At 45.3% G+C, this 18966-nt stretch overlaps 2 protein-coding genes across 3 annotated transcripts; one reads left to right on the plus strand and one right to left on the minus strand.

Moving 5' to 3' along the window:
- Nucleotides 1-4106: 4106 nt before the first annotated feature.
- Nucleotides 4107-18064, plus strand: rnpep (arginyl aminopeptidase (aminopeptidase B)). 2 transcript variants are annotated; one of them, XM_072666200.1, is made up of 11 exons: nt 4107-4626; nt 7353-7493; nt 8217-8368; nt 14515-14631; nt 14712-14947; nt 16166-16279; nt 16369-16481; nt 16925-17033; nt 17138-17362; nt 17447-17589; nt 17705-18064. In XM_072666200.1, exons 1-11 carry the CDS (start codon nt 4144-4146, stop codon nt 17849-17851), a joined length of 1980 nt encoding a protein of 659 aa, XP_072522301.1. In that variant the 5' UTR covers nt 4107-4143; the 3' UTR covers nt 17852-18064. The 2 variants fall into 2 exon arrangements, with proteins under 2 accessions (XP_072522301.1, XP_072522300.1); XM_072666199.1 differs by lacking the exon at nt 7353-7493 and adding an exon at nt 7540-7680.
- Nucleotides 9624-12897, minus strand: LOC140543381 (uncharacterized). Its single transcript, XM_072666507.1, has 4 exons — nt 12508-12897; nt 11849-12313; nt 10269-11763; nt 9624-9880 (listed from the first exon to the last, which is right to left on the minus strand). The coding sequence occupies exons 1-4, from the start codon at nt 12895-12897 to the stop codon at nt 9624-9626; spliced, it is 2607 nt and encodes an 868-aa protein (XP_072522608.1).
- Nucleotides 18065-18966: the final 902 nt, after the last annotated feature.

Genomic DNA, 18966 nt, shown 5'->3' on the forward strand with positions numbered 1-18966 from the left:
AGTCACAGCAGAAACCGCCCAGAACCCCCGGTTCTCAGAGTCCCGGGTCTCTGCCATACTACAGCCGTACACAGATCCACCATAACATTAAACTAATGCTGGCTAAACAGTCCTGACCCCTACCTCAGGGCCAACCCTGACCACCAAGACTAACGTCAGCAGCAGATCCTGTAAGTCCTGTAAGTTACGAGGTGGCGGAGCCTCCATCAGCATCAGTGAGCCTTGCGTGTCCATGATCCTGTCACCGGGTCACTGGTTCACCGGGTGTCTTTTCTTGGCACCGCTGTTCTGACCCAGTCGTCTAGAACTCTGCTGCTGCTCTTCTGTGTGTGCTCTGGTTGCCACTGCTCTTCTGAAAGGTAGCAAAAAAATTCACCCAGGGTTTTGGAACAGTCTGATTTTGGACCTGGATTTGCCACCTCTGCATTTCACGCTTCCTAAAACTAAAACTAATGAATTCTTACTTTCCTCACAGACTCTCAGCTTCCTGCTTATCATCTGAATGATGAACCGTTTCCATCTGAAACATACACTCCTAACTTTACAGCAGAGAACTGAACAGTAGAGTACAAAACACACACACACACACACACACACACACACACCGCGTACAGTGGAACAAGGAGCAGTTGTAGCAGCACTGAGGACACTCTGAACGTCAGACAAGATAAAGGACAGTAACACACAACACTAACAGAAGAGCCACAGAGGCTCTGATTTCCAGGATAAAGGCAGGGGAGGCATACTGCAGTAAAACCAGTTCAGTACAATAATTAGTATTTGTGGTTAATAACACAGTGTGTGTTCAGTAGAGCACTGCTGTTTTACGTAATGCAGAGTTCACCTGGAGATATATTTAACTTTCTTTTAATTTAAGACATTTTCCAAATGTGTCCAAACATTTCTGATATCCTAATAGTTAGATAAACAGAAGCCAACGGCGGCACATTTACAAGAAATACTGTCAAAAACAAAATTCACACTGAAATGTTAATCATGCTCTCTGTGTAAATAAATACATATTTGGTCAATTTAAATGTATATATTATACATACTGATATTATATTATGTATACTGATATTCTATTATGTATACTGGTATTATATATACTGGTATTATATTATATATACTGGTATTATATTATACATACTGATATTATATTATATATACTGGTATTATATTATGTATACTGATATTATATTATATATACTGGTATTATATAATATATACTGATATAATATATATACTGGTATTATATTATGTATACTGATATTATATTATATATACTGGTATTATATAATATATACTGATATCATATTATGTATACTGGTATTATATTATACATACTGATATTATATTATATATACTGGTATTATATTATGTATACTGATATTATATTATATATACTGGTATTATATAATATATACTGATATAATATATATACTGATATTATATTATGTATACTGGTATTATATAATATATACTGATATAATATATATACTGGTATTATATAATATATATACTGATATTATATTATATATACTGGTATTATAGGTAATACTGATCCACTCATGTAGTGAATAATGTTCTGCTCTGCTGAAAAATCCAGCTTCTGTTGGTTGCTGGTCTCGGTATTCTGCATTTGATTTTGGTGATTTTGGTGACGCTGGTGATGCTGATGGACCAGCATGGTGACGCTGGTGATGCTGGTGGACCAGCATGGTGACGCTGGTGATGCTGGTGGACCAGCATGGTGATGCTGGTGATGCTGGTGGACCAGCATGGTGACGCTGGTGATGCTGGTGGACCAGCATGGTGATGCTGGTGATGCTGGTGGACCAGCATGGTGACGCTGGTGATGCTGGTGGACCAGCTTAACTCAAACGTTAAGCGACACCCTGTACTGGTGAAGAGCTTGGCAGGTCAACCAGCTTGAGCTCCAGTGTTTTTCAGCAGGGTGCATTACTGTACAGCAGTTCACGGGACTTTACTGATATTTGTTTAATGTGTTTTAATAAGTTTGAGCCCCAATCTGAGCAAAGAACATCTGATCACGTGGCTGAAAAGTGAAAAGTATAATTTTATTTATAATATTAGTGGTTTTAATATATTAAATGATGACCAGTATAAGAGAAGCCCAGTTTCTACTGTGAATAAAAGCACTGATAGGATCAGATCAGATCAGATCAGATCAGATCGATCGGAACACGGATTCATTCACTAAATCTAGTTTTAGGCACGCGCGGGTTAAAGTCTGTGCAGCTGCTTTGATCTGCGCACGCTCAGAGGCTCGCCAGCGCGAAGCACGCGACTGTCTCCTGTAATCTCATTGGTCCGTTGTCGCGCTTTCGTGACGCTCAGCACTGCGCTGCGTTTCTGCAGCTTACCCGCTGCGGAAGCCGCAGAACTGCGATCCGGATGCTGCACAGATCAGATCGCGCGCACAGAACCCGTTCCCTCACACACGCGCGCGCCCGCAGAGGCGTGTTGCCATATTGCGAGAAACCCCTCAGTGAGCTCACTCACGCGCCCTGAAGGTCCTGCTGCCCCGCGGACTGCGTGCTGGACCCGCGGACTGCGTGCTGGACCCGCGGTTCTGTACACAGTGCTCAGATCAGAGGGCTATTAAAGCTCTGCAGTGTGATCGGACTGTAATTACTGCAACACTCCAACCAGCCTCTGCTGACCGCGGGTAGACCGGAACTACTGGATTATATTATATATATATTTATATTATTATTATATTATTATATTTATATTATTATTATATTATTATATTTATATTATTATTATATTTATATTATTATTATATTATTATATTTATATTAGTATTATAGTATTATATTTATATTATTATTATAAATCTCTATTTTATTTTCATTTTTATTTTCATTTTTATTTTCATTTTTTATTTTCATATTTTCATTTTATTTTCATTTTTACATATATTTTTATATATTTATGTATATTTTATTTATTTAAGTACTGCTGTCTGGGTAAAACTGGGTCCTTGGGTACCACAATTTCGTTCCACCCCATGTACCACATGTGATGCGAATGACAATAAAGTCTCCTTGAATCCTTGAATCCTTGAATTATTATAGTATTATATTTATATTATTATCATATTTATATTATTATATTATTATTATATTTATATTATTATTATAGTATTATATTTATATTATTATTATATTTATATTATTATTATAGTATTATATTTATATTATTATTATATTTAAGAAATTAAAGATTCTTTATTAAGAACATCTGAAGTTTTACAGCTTTTAATTCAGTCGTTTAAAATCATGCATCTTCAGTTCATAGTTTATTTAAAACCCAGTATATTTACATATATCTGCATAAATCTGCATATTCAACCCAACACAGTTTAGCCCTCACTCAGTCACACAGATGTTAAAGCCTGGACTGTTTTATTTTTATTATAGAACATTAATAATAATAATAATAATAATAATAATAATTCAGGATTGTAAATTGTTCAGTAGTTTCTGTAAACACGGTGTATTATTTGTTTTGGTCAGAAAATCCCAGACCCTGTTTTACACTCCCATTTCGCCCTAAAATAAACCCACTGAATTAATTCACTAAAGTTTAATATTTATATGAATTTATGTTAATGAGGGGACAGTGGGAGTTCTGTGGTTTTGGAACTGACCCGTTTTGCAGCTGTTTGGGTCACAGGAGCTCTGTTTAGGCTTCCTCTGAAGCTCCTGTGGGTTCTGATATGGGTCTTCAGTTTAGTCCGGACAGAGACAGAACCAGAACCTCAGCACCGCCCTCTCCTGGATTGACGTAAAAGTGTCCTGAATTCCGAGCCGGGTTCTGATCCCACATATGAAAGCGACCCAAACCGGATCAGAACTGGTCAGATTTAGAGTTTCTGCCGTCCACAAACATCACACCTGACCAAACGGGCCGGATTCGGACCTCTTTACCTGCTTCTACCTGCTTTTACCTCAGAGAGTGGGGCAGTTCCGGTCCAGAAAGTGGGGGTCCGCCCCGGGTCTTTGCTCAGACCGGCAGGGCGGGGGGGCTGCGGGGGGGCTGGGCGCGCAGTTGCAGTAAATCCCTGGACCGGAACCGCCCAGCAGGAGCCGCGCTGGAGGAGCTGAACCCGTGATGGAGGGACCTTTGGCCGGTAGGGGAATAGTGACACACACCTGGCAACCCTGCTCAGAGCCCGAGCCTTCAGACCGACACATGACCGACACCCCCTCAGCCACGATGGAGAGCAGCCCGGCTCTGCGCTCGGACAGGGCAGAGGACGTCGCCACGGCGTCCAGTTTCCGCCGGTTCAGAATCGAGCACCTCCACCTGGAGCTGAAGGTGGATTTTGAGGAGAGGTGCTTATCCGGGACCGAGTCGCTGCGGGTCCAGTGCGTCCAGGGCTCTCCCAGTGAGCTGCACCTAGACGTCCATCCCACTCTGGACCTTCACCATGTGTCCTTCAGCCGCGATGGCCAGGAGTGGACCACGGCCGAGTTCCTCACTCGGGGGTTCAGCAGCTACGGCTCCACGCTGGTGGTGAAGTTCCCCTGCTTTTGGGAATCAGGGGACAGATTCCAGCTTTCCATCCAGTATGCAGCTCACGAGGGACCCGGGGTAAGCAAGCACGCGCCTCCCTTAGTGCCCCTGTGTAGTGCCCCGATGCGGGGTCAGTCTGTAGCCTGTGGTTTCTGTTGGGGAGGATTTCTCACTGGTCAGCAGATTCCGCTGGGATCAGCAGTCCTACAGGTTCATTCAGCTCGACACGTTCCTCAAAGCCAGTCACTGGCCACTTTATTAGAAACACCTACTTAACTTGCTAATTGATCTCCTAGTCCTTCTTCAGTGGTCAGTCTTGACCACAGGGCCACTGTTGGTTGGTCTTCATATCTGTACTTGGGTGTGACAGTTTGGGAACCCCTGGCAAAATATCACATGCTGCCGTTGTTTGTTTGTTGTTTGTTTGTTTGTTTGTTTGGTCAGGAGTCTAAACAGGACCTCTCTCAGATCCTGAAGCACAGTTCCTCCGAGTGTCGAGGATTTCCAAAGTGACCAAATCATCTAAATCCTGCGTGAAGCCTGTGCAAAAGTTTAGACATCCAGAGTGTTGCAGCCCACCCTGACCCCAGATCTTCATGAGTGGTCAGGCCTGAGACAGGTCTGTGATTAGGAACAGTCAGCTGACTCTGACGCTGGTCAGCCATCGCCTCTGAGATCAGAAAGTGAAAGTAGCCCAGGCACACAAGGCAGGAAAAGGCGGGGAGAAGATTTCTCCAGCGTGGAACGCTCTCAGAACATGGAGCTCAGTGGAACTCTGGAGATCCAGCGGAGATCTTCCTGATCCTCACAGGAGAGTCAGAGGAAGGAAACCGTACTGACCGCTTGAAGTCGCTGCACAGCAGCTGGACTGGAGTCGTCACTATAGAGGGTTTTGGACACAGTCAGCAAAGGTTTTATGGCCAAGCAGCTCATTAAAAGAAGCCTTTGCCAACTGTGAATCATGGGGTGGATCTGTTAGCGTTAGCGTTAGCGTTAGGATCGGCCTAAAGCTCCGTTTCCTACTTTCCAAAAAAACAAAAAACACACGTGTCATTTTACCAAGGGTGCCCAAACTTTTGCATATAGCTGTATGCTGTCTTTACCCAGTTTCCCCTTTTCAGTCTTTCATTGAGAAGCAAGGCTGTGGACCCAGAGCAGATGTGTGTGTTTATGTGTTCATGTGTTTGTGTGTTTGTTTGTGTGTTTATGTGTTTATATTTGTGTTTGTGTGTTCATGTGTTTGTTTATGTGTTTGTGTTTGTTTGTTTGTGTGTTTGTGTTTGTTTATGTGTTTGTGTTTGTTTGTGTTTTTGTGTTTGTGTTTGTTTGTGTGTTTATGTGTTTGTTTGTGTGTTTAGGTGTTTATGTGTTTGTGTGTTTAGGTGTTTAGGTGTTTATGTGTTTGTGTGTTTATGTGTTTATGTGTTTGTGTGTTTATGTGTTTGTTTGTGTGTTTAGGTGTTTATGTGTTTGTGTGTTTATGTGTTTGTGTGTTTGTGTTTGTTTGTGTGTTTGTGTTTGTTTGTGTGTTTAGGTGTTTATGTGTTTGGGTGTTTAGGTGTTTGTTTGTGTGTTTATGTGTTTGTGTGTTTATGTGTTTGTGTGTTTATGTGTTTGTTTGTGTGTTTAGGTGTTTGTGTTTGTGTGTTTATGTGTTTGTGTTTGTTTGTGTGTTTGTGTTTGTTTGTGTGTTTAGGTGTTTGTGTTTGGGTGTTTAGGTGTTTGTTTGTGTGTTTATGTGTTTGTGTGTTTATGTGTTTGTGTTTGTTTGTGTGTTTAGGTGTTTATGTGTTTGTGTGTTTATGTGTTTGTGTTTGTTTGTGTGTTTGTGTTTATGTGTGTTTGTGTTTATGTGTTTGTATTTGTTTGTGTGTTTATGTGTTTGTTTGTGTGTTTAGGTGTTTGTGTGTTTAGGTGTTTAGGTGTTTGTGTGTTTATGTGTTTGTGTGTTTGTTTAGGTGTTTAGGTGTTTGTGTGTTTGTGTGTTTGTGTGTTTATGTGTTTGTGTGTTTATGTGTTTGTGTGTTTGTGTGTTTATGTGTTTGTGTGTTTGTGTTTGTTTGTGTGTTTGTGTTTGTTTGTGTGTTTAGGTGTTTATGTGTTTGTGTGTTTATGTGTTTGTGTTTGTTTGTGTGTTTGTGTTTATGTGTGTTTGTGTTTATGTGTTTGTATTTGTTTGTGTGTTTATGTGTTTGTTTGTGTGTTTAGGTGTTTGTGTGTTTAGGTGTTTGTGTGTTTAGGTGTTTAGGTGTTTATGTGTTTGTGTGTTTATGTGTTTGTGTGTTTTTGTGTTTGTGTTTGTTTGTGTGTTTGTGTTTGTTTGTGTGTTTGTGTTTGTTTGTGTGTTTAGGTGTTTATGTGTTTGTGTGTTTATGTGTTTGTGTTTGTTTATGTGTTTGTATTTGTTTGTGTGTTTATGTGTTTGTTTGTGTGTTTAGGTGTTTGTGTGTTTAGGTGTTTATGTGTTTGTGTGTTTTTGTGTTTGTGTTTGTTTGTGTGTTTGTGTTTGTTTGTGTGTTTAGGTGTTTATGTGTTTGTGTGTTTATGTGTTTGTGTTTGTTTGTGTGTTTGTGTTTGTTTGTGTGTTTAGGTGTTTATGTGTTTGTGTGTTTATGTGTTTGTGTTTGTTTGTGTGTTTGTGTTTATGTTAAACTGCAGCAACAGATTTGCTAGAGTCTGTAACTACGTTGACCTATAAGACAAGTGTTTCTGATAAAATGGCCATTGAGCATAATAAAGGTAAGTGTCCTGAATACGGAACTGGCAACTCAGTCTACACCCTTACTCGGGGGGTATCTTCATAGATATCATGGCTGGATCCTGAGCAGACAGCTGAGAGGAACCTGCCGTTCCTGTACACGTCTGGTTTCCCCGTGCTGAACCGGAGCCTGTTCCCTGGCTTCCACACTCCTATGACAAAGAGCAGTTTCTCGGCTGCAGTGCAGGTAACGGACCCGGCTCACTCCGTGCATGTACTGTATGTTCTCCTAGGTGTGCTGGCTGGACCAGGAGCAGACTGCAGGAAAGCGCAAGCCATACGTCTTTACCCAAGGCCAGGCTGTGCTCAACCGCTCCTTCTTTCCGTGCTTTGACACCCCAGCAGTAAAGAGCACCTATTCTGCTGCGGTGAAGGTGAGGTTATCTTGAGACATTATCAGCAGAGATTGGTTATCTTTAAGCTGGAGGAGATCTTCCATACTCTGGCATGTTCTGGTGTTCCTGTATTTTTGAGTCAGGGTTATAAAAACGCAACCCAGTCAGCACTGGAAGACGAAGGTTAAGCTCAGGACGGGTTTATAGCCGCAGATAGACACGCGAGCACCATTCACAGCAGTCTGTCTCAATAAACAGCACAGGAGAAAATCAGGCCTTACTCCTGTACTGACCACCCCAGAGTCCAGACTCCAACATCACTGAATGTGTTTGGAATGACGTAAATCATAAGAAACTAAAAGTGCTTCTAAACTGAGACTGAACTTTTTCCCCCGAGTAGATTCAGGATGAGCTACAGGAGCTTCCAGGAGGACTGTCTTATGAGTGTATGAAATTTCATGATGGCTTTTAGAAAAAGCCCAGAATAGAAGAAGAGGAGGCTTGTGGGAGGACAGCTGAAGCACTGTGGGGTCTGTGGGCGGTTGGTGTTTATTGCTGTACTCTGCCCTGATCAGGTGCCCGAGGGCTTCACAGCAGTTATGAGTGCCACCAAGTGGGAGCACAGGAAAGCAGATAACACCTTCCTCTTCAGCATGGAGCAGCCTATACCTGCCTACCTGGTGGCACTGGCTGTCGGGGACTTGGTTTCTGCTGAGGTGGGCCCACGGTGAGTGATATGGTGCGCTGAGGTTTTGCTTTATTGCTGTTATAGATGAAGTGTTGCTGCTGAGGACTGTTCAGTGGGATATGATTAGACCAAGTGTTCTCACTGGACTCAGAGAAGAATAAACAGCAGTGTAGAAGTAAAACCCACCAGAACGTGGGCTGACCAGCTCATCATTTAGTGTTAACCATTGCAACAAAAAATAAACCAGACCAGACAGCATCAGCATCACACTGGATACATTTATTAACAGATCATCTTCCTCAAGAACCCTGAGGATGTGCATATGGGGCGGGGGTGGAGGTGTGGATGTTTTGGGGGGAGTGTATAGGCAGATGTTATGGGGCAGGGGTGGAGGTGCGGATGTTTTGGGAGGGTTGAGGCGTGGATGTTGCGGGGGCGGGTGTATGGGGCAGGGGTGGAGGTGTGGATGTTGCGGGGGCGGGTGTATGGGGCAGGGGTGGAGGTGTGGATGTTGCGGGGGCGGGTGTATGGGGCAGGGGTGGCATGTTATGGGGAGGGGTTTGCGGGGGCGGGGCTATATGCGTCAATGTTATGGGGAGGGGTTTGCGGGGGCGGGGCTATATGTGTGACTGTTATGGGGAGGGGTTTGCGGGGGCGGGGCTATATGTGTGACTGTTATGGGGAGGGGTTTGCGGGGGCGGGTGTACGAGCACAATCTTTTACTGCCTCGTCATTTTTACATGTAGGCGGCGCCGCTCTGTCTCAGGTGGAGCGGCGGGTGTTTTCTAGGCCGTTCTGTCTCGCTCCGTTTGGACGGAGGGTAAGCTAAGGTCGGTAAGGTCAGGAGTGTGTTCGGTTCGGTTACGGTTCGGGTAATCAGACAGAATCTGACACTGATGTACATTCCTTCATTAATGGATCAAAAGACAGACAGACTTTCTGTTCCCACCTTTCTTTTCTCTTTTCCTCCACCTTTCTCTCCACCTATCTTCTCTCTCTCTTCCTCCACCTTTCTTCTCTCTATCTCCACCCTTCTTTTCCCTCTTCCTCCACCCTTCTCTTCTTTCTCTCTTCCCAAACCGCTCTCTCTCTCTTCCTCCACCTTTCTCTCCACCTATCTTCTATCTCTCTTCTCTCTGTCTCTCTTGAATTCTGCTGCACTGCCGTTTGGGGGAACCCTGATATTAAAGGGTGAGGCCCTCAGGGTCTTTATACTTACACAAGGGGTCTGTCAGGGGCCTCAGCGTGAGACCGAGCAGAGCTGCAGGGCCCCTCACCTCTCCTTCTTCTCCTTCTAAATGTATTTAGCGCTGATCCAGCTGAGGACGCCCCTCTTCTCTTTTCTGGGTTTGGCCTGTTCCCCAGTTCCCCTGGACTCGCCCTCCTCCTCCTTCCCTCGTTTCTCTTCTGCTCTCTTCGCAGCCCTTTTCTCCGTCCAGTTCCTCCATCTGTTCTCCAGGGCTTGCCTCCTCTCCTCCTTCTTCTGCAGCTTTCTCCTCTTCTCCTGCTCGCACTCGGAGATAGGGACGAGCTTGTCTGCCTCGGCTAACCCTGTTTGGAGGACAAGAGTTGATAAGATAAGATAAGATAAGATAAGATAATCCTTTATTAGTCCCGCAGTGGGGAAATTCACAGTGTAACAGCAGAAAGGGATAGCAGGACACGCAGTTACAAAAATGTAGATAAATAAATAATTTACACTATATACACACAATATAGATAAGAATATCTTGGGGGTTAAACAGGAGCTCAGTTCTCTTTTAGCTGAGCTGCAGCAGAGCTGCCCAAGCAGTATTAACTAAATCCTGGGACGGATTTAGAACCTGGATTCTCCACTAATAATCTTCTAATTCTGCTATTATTATTATTATTGCTAATATTGCTATTAAATTATTATTATTATTATTATTATAGCTAACTTTTAAAAAACAGCACTTACTGACTAAACAAAGCTTGTGGCCGTGCTCCTCCTCCCTCCTGATGCTCTTCTCCATGGACCTCTCATATTTCTCCTTCAGTTTGTTGTTGATCCAGTGGACAACACCCCTCTTCTCGCTGGGGTTGGGCTCGTCCCTGGTCTCGGAGGGTGTTGCGGCATCAGTCTGGCTGTGGGGGGTCTGCTCCTCTGCTTCACTGAGACCCTGTTCTTCTGATGGTGGCTCAGTGAAGGCCTCAGGCTGTGGAACAGCTTCCTCCAGCACAGCGCTGTTCTCCTCATCCACTGTACTGGGATCAGAGGAGGGGTCAGGCTGAGGCTCCTCTGGGAGAGGGTGAAGGGGCTGTAAAGAGATGACCATTGGTCCGTCTTTTGGAGAAGTGGGCCAGCTAGGTCTTGGGGGTTCCTCTGGCTCTGGAGGCTCAGTCTGCTCCTCATGGCTGCTTGATGAGGCCTTCAGGTTCCCCCTCTTTCCTCCGAAGCCCCGGCGCCGATCTTCATTCTGGGATCGGAAGATGACCCCACCTGGAGCGAACATCCTCTTCATCAGCTGCTTCTTCCTCTGCTTTTCCTTCTCCATGTGGGTCTTCCTCGCCTCCCTGATCTTCTCCACCTCCACCTCTCTCTCAATCATCTCCTTCTGATGATCCCTTTTCTCCTTCTGCTCCACATCTATCTCTGCCTCCTCTTTCTCCACCTCCACTTCTCCTCTTTCTTCTGTCTTCTTACCTTCTCCCTGTCTCTGTGGCTTTTCTGTGTCCCTCTGCCGTTCCTCCATCTGCTCGTCTCTCTCCTTCTCCACCTCCACCTCTCTCTCCGTCTCTCCACTTTTCTCCATTCTCCCTTTTTCTGGCTTTTTCAGTTCTTCCTCACTTTCCCTTCTCTCCACCTCTCTCTCTTCATCCACATTTCTCTCCACCTCTCTCTTACCTTCTTTCTTCTCTCTCCTTTTTGGTTCAGTCTCCTTTCTCTCATCCACCTCTTTCTCCATCTCTCTCTTTCTCTCCTCCATCATTCGCTCCATCTCTCTCTTTCTCTCCTCCATCTTTCGCTCCATCTCTCTCTTTCTCTCCTCCATCTTTCGCTCCATCTCTCTCTTTCTCTCCTCCATCTTTCTCACCATTCGCTGTTCCTCCAGTTCTCTCTCCATCTCTTTTAGCTTCTCCCGTTTCTCCTCCATCTCCTTCTTCACCTTTTCCCGTTCCTCCTCTCTCTTCCTCCTCACTTTCTTCAGCTCTTCATCCTCCCTCCGTTTCTCCTCCTCTCTCTCCATCCTCTCTCTCTCTTCCCTCATCTGTCTCTCCATCTCCTGGATCCTCTCTTTCGCAGCTCTCCTCTCTTCCTCCATCTTTCTGTCCATCTCCAAGCATCTGAGCTTCCACTCCTCTCTCCATGTCTCCTCTTCTCTTCTGAAGATCAGCTCTTCCTCCTCCTTCATCTTCCTCTCAGTCTCTCTGAGCCTCTCTTCCTCCTCCCTCTGTCGTTTCTGTCTCTCTCTCTCCATCATCTGTCTCTCCATCCTTTCTCTTTCTCCCTGTTTTTTCTCTCAGGGTCGTCTCTCTCTTCCCTGCCATCTTCCTCACCACCTCCATCTCTCTCTCCATCTTTCTGAACGTCTGTTCCAGTTCCTCCAGCTTCTCCTGCTCTTCCTGTCCAGCTGCTCTGCCCTCGTTCACCTGTCTGGTCCACAGAGCTCTTACCTCCTCTTTCAGCTCCTCTCGCAAAACGCTCAGCTTACCTTCCTCTCTCTCGTTCTCCTCCTTCTTCTGGGTGTCTGTGTGTCCCAGCGTCACCTCGACTGGCCCAGTATCTCCGTTCTGGAGCTCAGTCAATTTCCTCTGGAGCTCCTTCAGCTTTTTCTCAACATCATCCAGGATCCTCCTGGTGTTCTCCAGTGGTGCCGGTGTCGCCGCCTCCATGAAGGAGCGGAAGGAGGCTTTAAGACGCAGGGAGAGCTTGACCCTCTGATCTTCTGCTAGGTGGGTCGAGGTCGTATCAGGCCGAGCTGTGTCCTGCAGAGTGTCTCTCACACACTGAAACAGGGCCTCCTGAAACGCACAAGAACAGCGTTAGTGACCTTCAGCTCTCGCCTACTTCAGCTTACGGCTGATTACTCAGTGCTGTGGGGGGCGGAGCGTGTGTGTGTGTGTGTGTAACAGTAGATAATCTATAATAATAATCAATCACTGTGTCCTGATCTGAACTTGGAACGCGTTGTAAAGATAAAGGCTGTGAGTCTTACCTTTCTAGCGGCCAACTGACGAACCCGCTCTCTCAGCTCCTTCTGCTGAAGTTCTCTCTCCAGCTTTTTCAGCCTCTCCAGCTCCTTACTCCTCTCTCTGTCTCGCTCCATGACCATCCGCAGCCTCCACCGGACCAGTTCCAGCTCCTTCTGCCTCTCCCTCTCCTGCTGCCTCATCCTCCTCTCCTCCTGGATGAGCCTCCTCTCCTCCTTCTTCTTTCTGTTCAGCTCCTTCTCCTTCTTCTTCAGCTCCCTCTCTGCCTCCTGTATCTCTTTCTGGAGCTGCTGGAGTCTGTCCTCCTCTCTCCACCTCTGCTCCCGTCTCCACCTCTCCAGCTGTTTGTCCTCATTGCTGAAGAGGTTGTCCCAGCGCCTGCAGATTAAGCTCATCCTTCTAGGGGATGAGAACCAAACACCCTTAGGACAGAAGGTTCTTTAAGGATAAGTAAAGGCAAAGGCTGTCTAAATGATGAACAGGTTCTTTGCCTGGTTGAAAGGTTCTTCTCTTTGATTCTCTTATAAAGAACCTTTTAAAAATTCTGATTCTGGGGTGATTCTAGCACCAATAAGGGTACCCACATTCACCACTAAATAGAACCCTGTAGGCTAACACAATGGCGTGGCTGTGCTCCTCTCAGTGACACTGATGGAATGACCAGTGTGATTCTAGTCCTGGCCCTTATATACAGGCCATTGTGATGTCATACCTATAAGCCCCGCCCACAAGCCTACACCAACCCACTAAACTCTACCAGCTCTCTCTCTAAACTGATAGCACATGTCTCTCGCCCATTTTTTCATTAATTTCTCCATCCTTCCATTAAAACCAGCCATTTCTGAACTCCTGAGACTGACGGCTGTAAATTGGCATGGAGCCAATAGGTTCATGTTGATCTGTTGGTCCTATTCTATTGGCAGTTTCTCTCTACAGGGACTAGACAAGCTGTGTTGTTTTTTTTTCTAAAGACCTACACTCAGGCACTGGTTTATTGGTATACTGGTCTGGTGCTGTTGTGGTGGTGGTTGACCAGTATACCAGTGTTTACACGACATACTCTATATGTCCAAATGTTTTTGGACACCTGTTATAAATTATGCATTCCGCTACTTTAAGCTGCACTCATTTCTGACACAGATGTGCAAATGCACACACCGCTTGTCTAGTCCCTGTAGAGAAGAAGTACTGCCAATAGAATAGGACTCTCTGGAGCAGATCATCATCATGACCCTATTGGCTCCATGCTGCCTAATGCCAGGCGTGGGCTAGAGGGGTATAAAGCCCCCCAGCATTGAGGAGCTGTGGAGCAGTGGAAGAGCTCTGTTCTCTGGAATGATGATGGTGGAGCTCCATCCAGAACATTTGGGATGTATTGGGGATGAGGTGTAGTGGTGATCATCATCCAACATCCTGCTCCTCCAGAATCTAGTAGAAAGTCTTCTTCTCTGGACAGTAGAGACAGTTACTCCAACAGAAGCAGGAGAAACTCTTTTAATACCCTTGATTTCAGAAGAATGAGCAGGTGTCCCAATATCTCTGTCCATGTAGTTAGATTTATTTGTATAGCTCTTTTTAAGACTGACGTTCCCACAAAACAGCTCTGCAGGAAAGAGGACAGGAGCTCCCTCAGAGCTGGAGGAAGAAACCCATCCTCCTCTGATCAGAACTATTTATAAATTATTGATAAAAGTCACCAAACCACCGAGACTGATCTACTGCTCAGATGAGCTGATATCATCATAATATCATATAACTAATATAATCAGAGTAGAGATGGTCAGAGTAATGAGAGGAATTATGGGTAATGGTGGTAATTCTAATAATAGTGGCCGATAGATAGAGTCCATGTAAAAAGGCAGGAACTGGAGGCAGGAGGTCAGTCTGAAGGCTGGCAGCTAGTCTTTAGTAATCGATTAGTTGGTGACGTCATTGCGCATGTTTCTTGTAGGGCTCTGTACGTCAATAGTAGAACTTGAAGATGGTCACTTTGCTTAAAATCTGTTTTCCAGGTCGCGGGTTTGGACTGAGCCATGCTTACTGGAAGCTGCCAAGAAGGAGTATGATGGTGTGATCGAGCAGTTTCTGTTAGTAGGAGAGAAGCTATTCGGGCCCTATGTTTGGGGAAGGTAAAGTATCTGGGTTTACCTGCTGTAGTCAGCTTCAATGTTTAAATCCACGCTGAGAACTGTGGGCTTTTCCTGGTTAGGTATGATGTGCTGTTCATGCCCCCGTCATTCCCCTTCGGAGGGATGGAAAACCCCTGTCTGACCTTCGTCACGCCTTGCCTGCTCGCGGGGGACCGCTCTCTTGCTGATGTCATCATCCATGAGATCTGCCACAGCTGGTTTGGAAACCTCGTCACCAACGCTAACTGGGGGGACTTCTGGCTCAACGAGGGCTTCACTATGTATGCCCAACGCAGAGTCTGCAGGGAGCTGTACGGTAAGCTCTGAAGAATAGCTCAGTGTACTGCAGGTCTGCACAGGCGCTTTCAGTAATTAACAGCAGCATGTCAAACTGGGGTCCTTCTGGAGCACATGGGGAACCCAGTTCCTTTCAGGGAGGCCTTGCTAATTAGCTGGTGATGTAAATAAGCTGTGTTTATTGAGGCAGACGTCTGCAGCGCTTTGGCCCACAAAGGTTAGAGTAAATAATTACTAACGGAACAGAAAAATGGCCGTGAGATGACCCTAAGACACCTCTGTGGGACTGAATTTCTTCACTTTCACAGCTACATAAGTTGCACATCGTCACTATTGGGCGTCGGAGGCTGTAGTGGTTGGAGAACTGGGTTACTCTTTATTATGTAGCGCTGGCACTCCTGCTAAATGACTGAACCGATACAGGAGCCGGAGACATGATGACGCCCTAGTCTCCGGTCTTCCAGTCTCTGCGCACCGACAATAGGGAGACGGAGAGGAGAGAAGAGGGAAGGGTAGATTAGCTAACGCTAGGTTAGATTGGATCACAGAGCCGTTATCTGGAGATACTGGCAATTATAGAATCAGAACTCTGTGTAATATTCAGTAACCACTAAAACTCTGATGTTGTCGCTGTCTGAACAAAACCTCAGGTGTTTTTTTTCCTTGTATAATTTGAGTCCAGCTGTGAGCCAGACTGTGAGCACACGTGCCTGGAGTGGTGGGCAGCCATCGCTGCAGCCCCCCTGGGAGCAGAGAGAGTTAAAGGCCTGCTTACAGACTCCCCGCTCTGAAGATGAATGTTATATAGATAAGATAATAAAGATAATAAAGTTAGGAAATAACATTAGAGATGAAATACAGTGAAACTCGATTCCAGAACAAACTTTTAAACTTTTTAATCAAACCCCCCCCCTACACACACACACACACACACACACACACACACACACACACTACTTCTGTGGCTTTCTGTGTCTCGATATGGCTTTCATTTACTGTAGTCCTGTCCGAATGCTGCGTGGTGCGCTGTGCAGCCACTGCAGCTGTTTCCTCCTCCTACGTGTGCATTAGTGAGAAAACGTAAACACATACAGTATACACACATTTTAATAAGGTTTATTGTGCCTATCGTTCTGCTTATTAACTCTCCTTAGACTCAGTGAAATCAGCGCATCACAGCTTTTTGTGCTCTACTGTTTGGTGCTAATGTGCTTAAACTGGTTCCTCTCATTCGCAGGTGAGGCCTATACCTGTCTAGAGGCAGCAACAGGTAGAGCTTTGCTTAGACAACACATGAACAACACCGGAGAAGATCATCCTCTCAACAAACTGCGAGTCAAGATCAAACCCGGTCAGCAGGTTTCAGCACTCGGCTCTTCCTCTTCCCTTTTTACCTAAATGAGTGTTTTGGTGGGAATGTGAGCGTCCTGTCTTTATTAGGTGTGGATCCTGATGACACGTACAACGAGACCCCGTATGAGAAAGGATTCTGCTTCGTGTCCTACCTGGCCCACCTTGCAGGAGACCAGAGCCGCTTTGATGCTTTCCTCAAGGTTCTGATCTGTTCAGCTCTCCCTCTGCTTCTCCTGAAATTAACAGGGTGTGAAATTAGTTCCATCCAGCATCTTCTCTTCTGGGAAAGCTTTGACTACACAGGAGCTGTACTGAGGTCAGGTACTGATGTTGGATAAATGGTTCTGGATCACAAGCTGCTCCACAGCCCGGTTCTGATAGGCTTCAGGACCCTGAATCCGACACTTGGCGTTGAGCTCCAGAGCTTTACTGTAATTACACGCTTTGTTTGACAGTAGTGTAAATATGTCCTACAGACGAGGGAGGGCAGAGCATTTCTAACCATGTTTACTCCTCAAACTGCTCAGATGTGTGGTTTGTGATTTTTCACCTTGAATCATTCTGAACTGCTTTATTTACACCTTCAAATCTGGTGGACTTCCCCTGTGACCCTCATAACACCAATATCACCTACCGTCCACAGGCGTATGTGGACAAGTTCAAGTTCTGCAGTGTGATCGCTGAGGACACTCTGGAGTTCTTCCTGGAGTATTTCCCGGACTTAAAGAAAAAGAGCGTCCACAAGATTGAAGGTATGAGGAAGGACGCTGCGTAGCCACTGGCTGTTAGTTTGGCTTTCAGAGAGCGTGGAGTGTAGAAAAGCAGTAATTCTGTTCTCGTGTGGACTCGCCCTTAGGTCTGGAGTTTGACAGCTGGCTGAACGTTCCCGGTTGGCCTCCGTACCTTCCTGACCTCTCTGCCGGCCAAACCCTGATGAAGCCTGCTGACCAGCTCGCTGAATTGTGGGGGAGAGACAGTGTAGACCTTACTACCATCAGCAAGACTGATATACAGTCATGGAAGACGTATCAAACCGTCTACTTCTTGGATAAGGTCCTAGAGAAGTCTCCGCTCCCTGACGGTGACCTCACCTTTCCATCTGTTACATCCGGTTCGATCTGTTTGTAGATGTTTGTACAAATATGTCTGTCCTGCTGTTTATCAGGGAATATCCGGATGCTAGAGGAACAGTACCCACACATTGTGAAGTCCAACAACGCTGAGCTGAGGCTACGCTGGGCCCAGATTGTTGCAAAGAACCAACACAAGCCTGGATACCAGTATGTGCGCAGTTTCCTCAGCTGGCAGGTGAGGCAGCACTGTCTCGTCTCGTATTCTTGATTGTCCTCCTTTGTTTCTTATTTGTCCAACTTTGTCCAGTTCCTGGACTTTGCTCGAGTTTTCTTATCTTTTCTTTCAACAGGGGAAGCAGAAGTACACCTTACCCGTCTACAGAGCCCTTTGGAACGGAACAGAGGAGACCAAAGCTCTGGCTACAGAGATTTTCTCTGCCACCTCCCATCAGCTCCACGTGAATGTCCGAAATTACGTGAAGAAAATAATGGTTTGAGTGAAATGAGCAAATCCCATCCATCATTTTTAAGAGTTAGAGGATGCTGTGGGAGAGCTGTGATCTGTGGGAGATATTTGATCAGTTTGCTTTTAATTCCTTCGGTTCTGTCTGTACTGATTAAGGTGAAAAGGGACTTTTCCTAATTTGTCAGATTTTTCTTAAATAAAAGGTCTACCTCCTTTTGTTTACTTTTAAAAACAATAAAAAATATTTCACTGATGTCTTTTAAATCTTTGCCATGAAATGCAGAAAATGTGATCAGTGTGTTTTTATCGTATGAATGAAGTTAGGAAGTGTTTAACTGGAGGGATTCTGAAGCAGAGGGTCTGTCTGACCACTGCGTCTCGGCTCTCCCAGACTTCTTGTGCAACATCAGGCTGTTTGAGACGTTTTTCTGGAGGTTTCTTTGGGATCAGTAAGGCTCTCTATATCCGCTCTCGGAGGGTTGAGCGTAACTCTGAAGGAAGGTTATCTGGGATCGTAGCAGTGGTGTAAAACCTGTTCTGAAAGGTTCTTCTACCTTTTAAAGAAACATTTTGTATCCAGGTGATTATTTGAGATATCATGGTTTCAGAGCCCTTTTTTTTAATGAGCATCTAAAGTGTGTTTCTTCTGTTGAAAAGGAATCCAGCTCCAGACCAGCTTCTTCTGGTAGCTGGTTTCAGATGGTCTAAGCTGGCTGTTGCTGGTTAAGGTGGTTAGAAAACTGGTCATCCAGCCAAAAACATTCCCTGAGCTTGTGGTTAAGTCGACTGGCTAAACTGGTAACTGGGTTCACTCTGAAAAACCAGTGACTAGCTGGACTAGCAGCACTGCAAACTGGTCTAGCCACCAGCTAAACCATTAAACTCATACACTGGTCAAGAGCTAAGCTGGTAAAGCAGCTTAACCAGCATGTGCAGGCCAGGTGTGACGTAACCTTATCATCTTCTCATGAGGCCTCTAATATCTGCAGCTGTCGTGTAAATGACACTCTGTCACTGAATGATGGTTTCCACCCTAATCGCGAACTCTGTATCTGTTCAGACACATTTAGGATCGAGACATTTCTCCACCCGAAGGGACTTTTATTTTAGGAGATTTTTGCAGCCTTCCGTCAGATAAAGGCGTGA

This window comes from Salminus brasiliensis, chromosome 21 (genome assembly GCF_030463535.1).
Source record: "Salminus brasiliensis chromosome 21, fSalBra1.hap2, whole genome shotgun sequence".
Classification (NCBI taxonomy): Eukaryota; Metazoa; Chordata; class Actinopteri; order Characiformes; family Bryconidae; genus Salminus; species Salminus brasiliensis.

Coding starts and splice junctions, on each gene's coding strand:
- rnpep (XM_072666200.1), top strand. CDS start 4,144: ATGGAGGGACCTTTGGCCGGTAGGGGAATAGTGACACACACCTGGCAA. Junction 4,627..7,352: donor CAGCTCACGAGGGACCCGGG/GTAAGCAAGCAC, acceptor GTATCTTCATAG/ATATCATGGCTGGATCCTGA. Junction 14,632..14,711: donor GGGCCCTATGTTTGGGGAAG/GTAAAGTATCTG, acceptor TTTCCTGGTTAG/GTATGATGTGCTGTTCATGC.
- LOC140543381 (XM_072666507.1), bottom strand. CDS start 12,897: ATGAGCTTAATCTGCAGGCGCTGGGACAACCTCTTCAGCAATGAGGAC. Junction 11,764..11,848: donor TGGAGAGAGAGATGGAGGTG/GTGAGGAAGATG, acceptor CAGATGATGGAG/AGAGAGAGACAGAAACGACA. Junction 9,881..10,268: donor CCACAAGCTTTGTTTAGTCA/GTAAGTGCTGTT, acceptor TCCTCCAAACAG/GGTTAGCCGAGGCAGACAAG.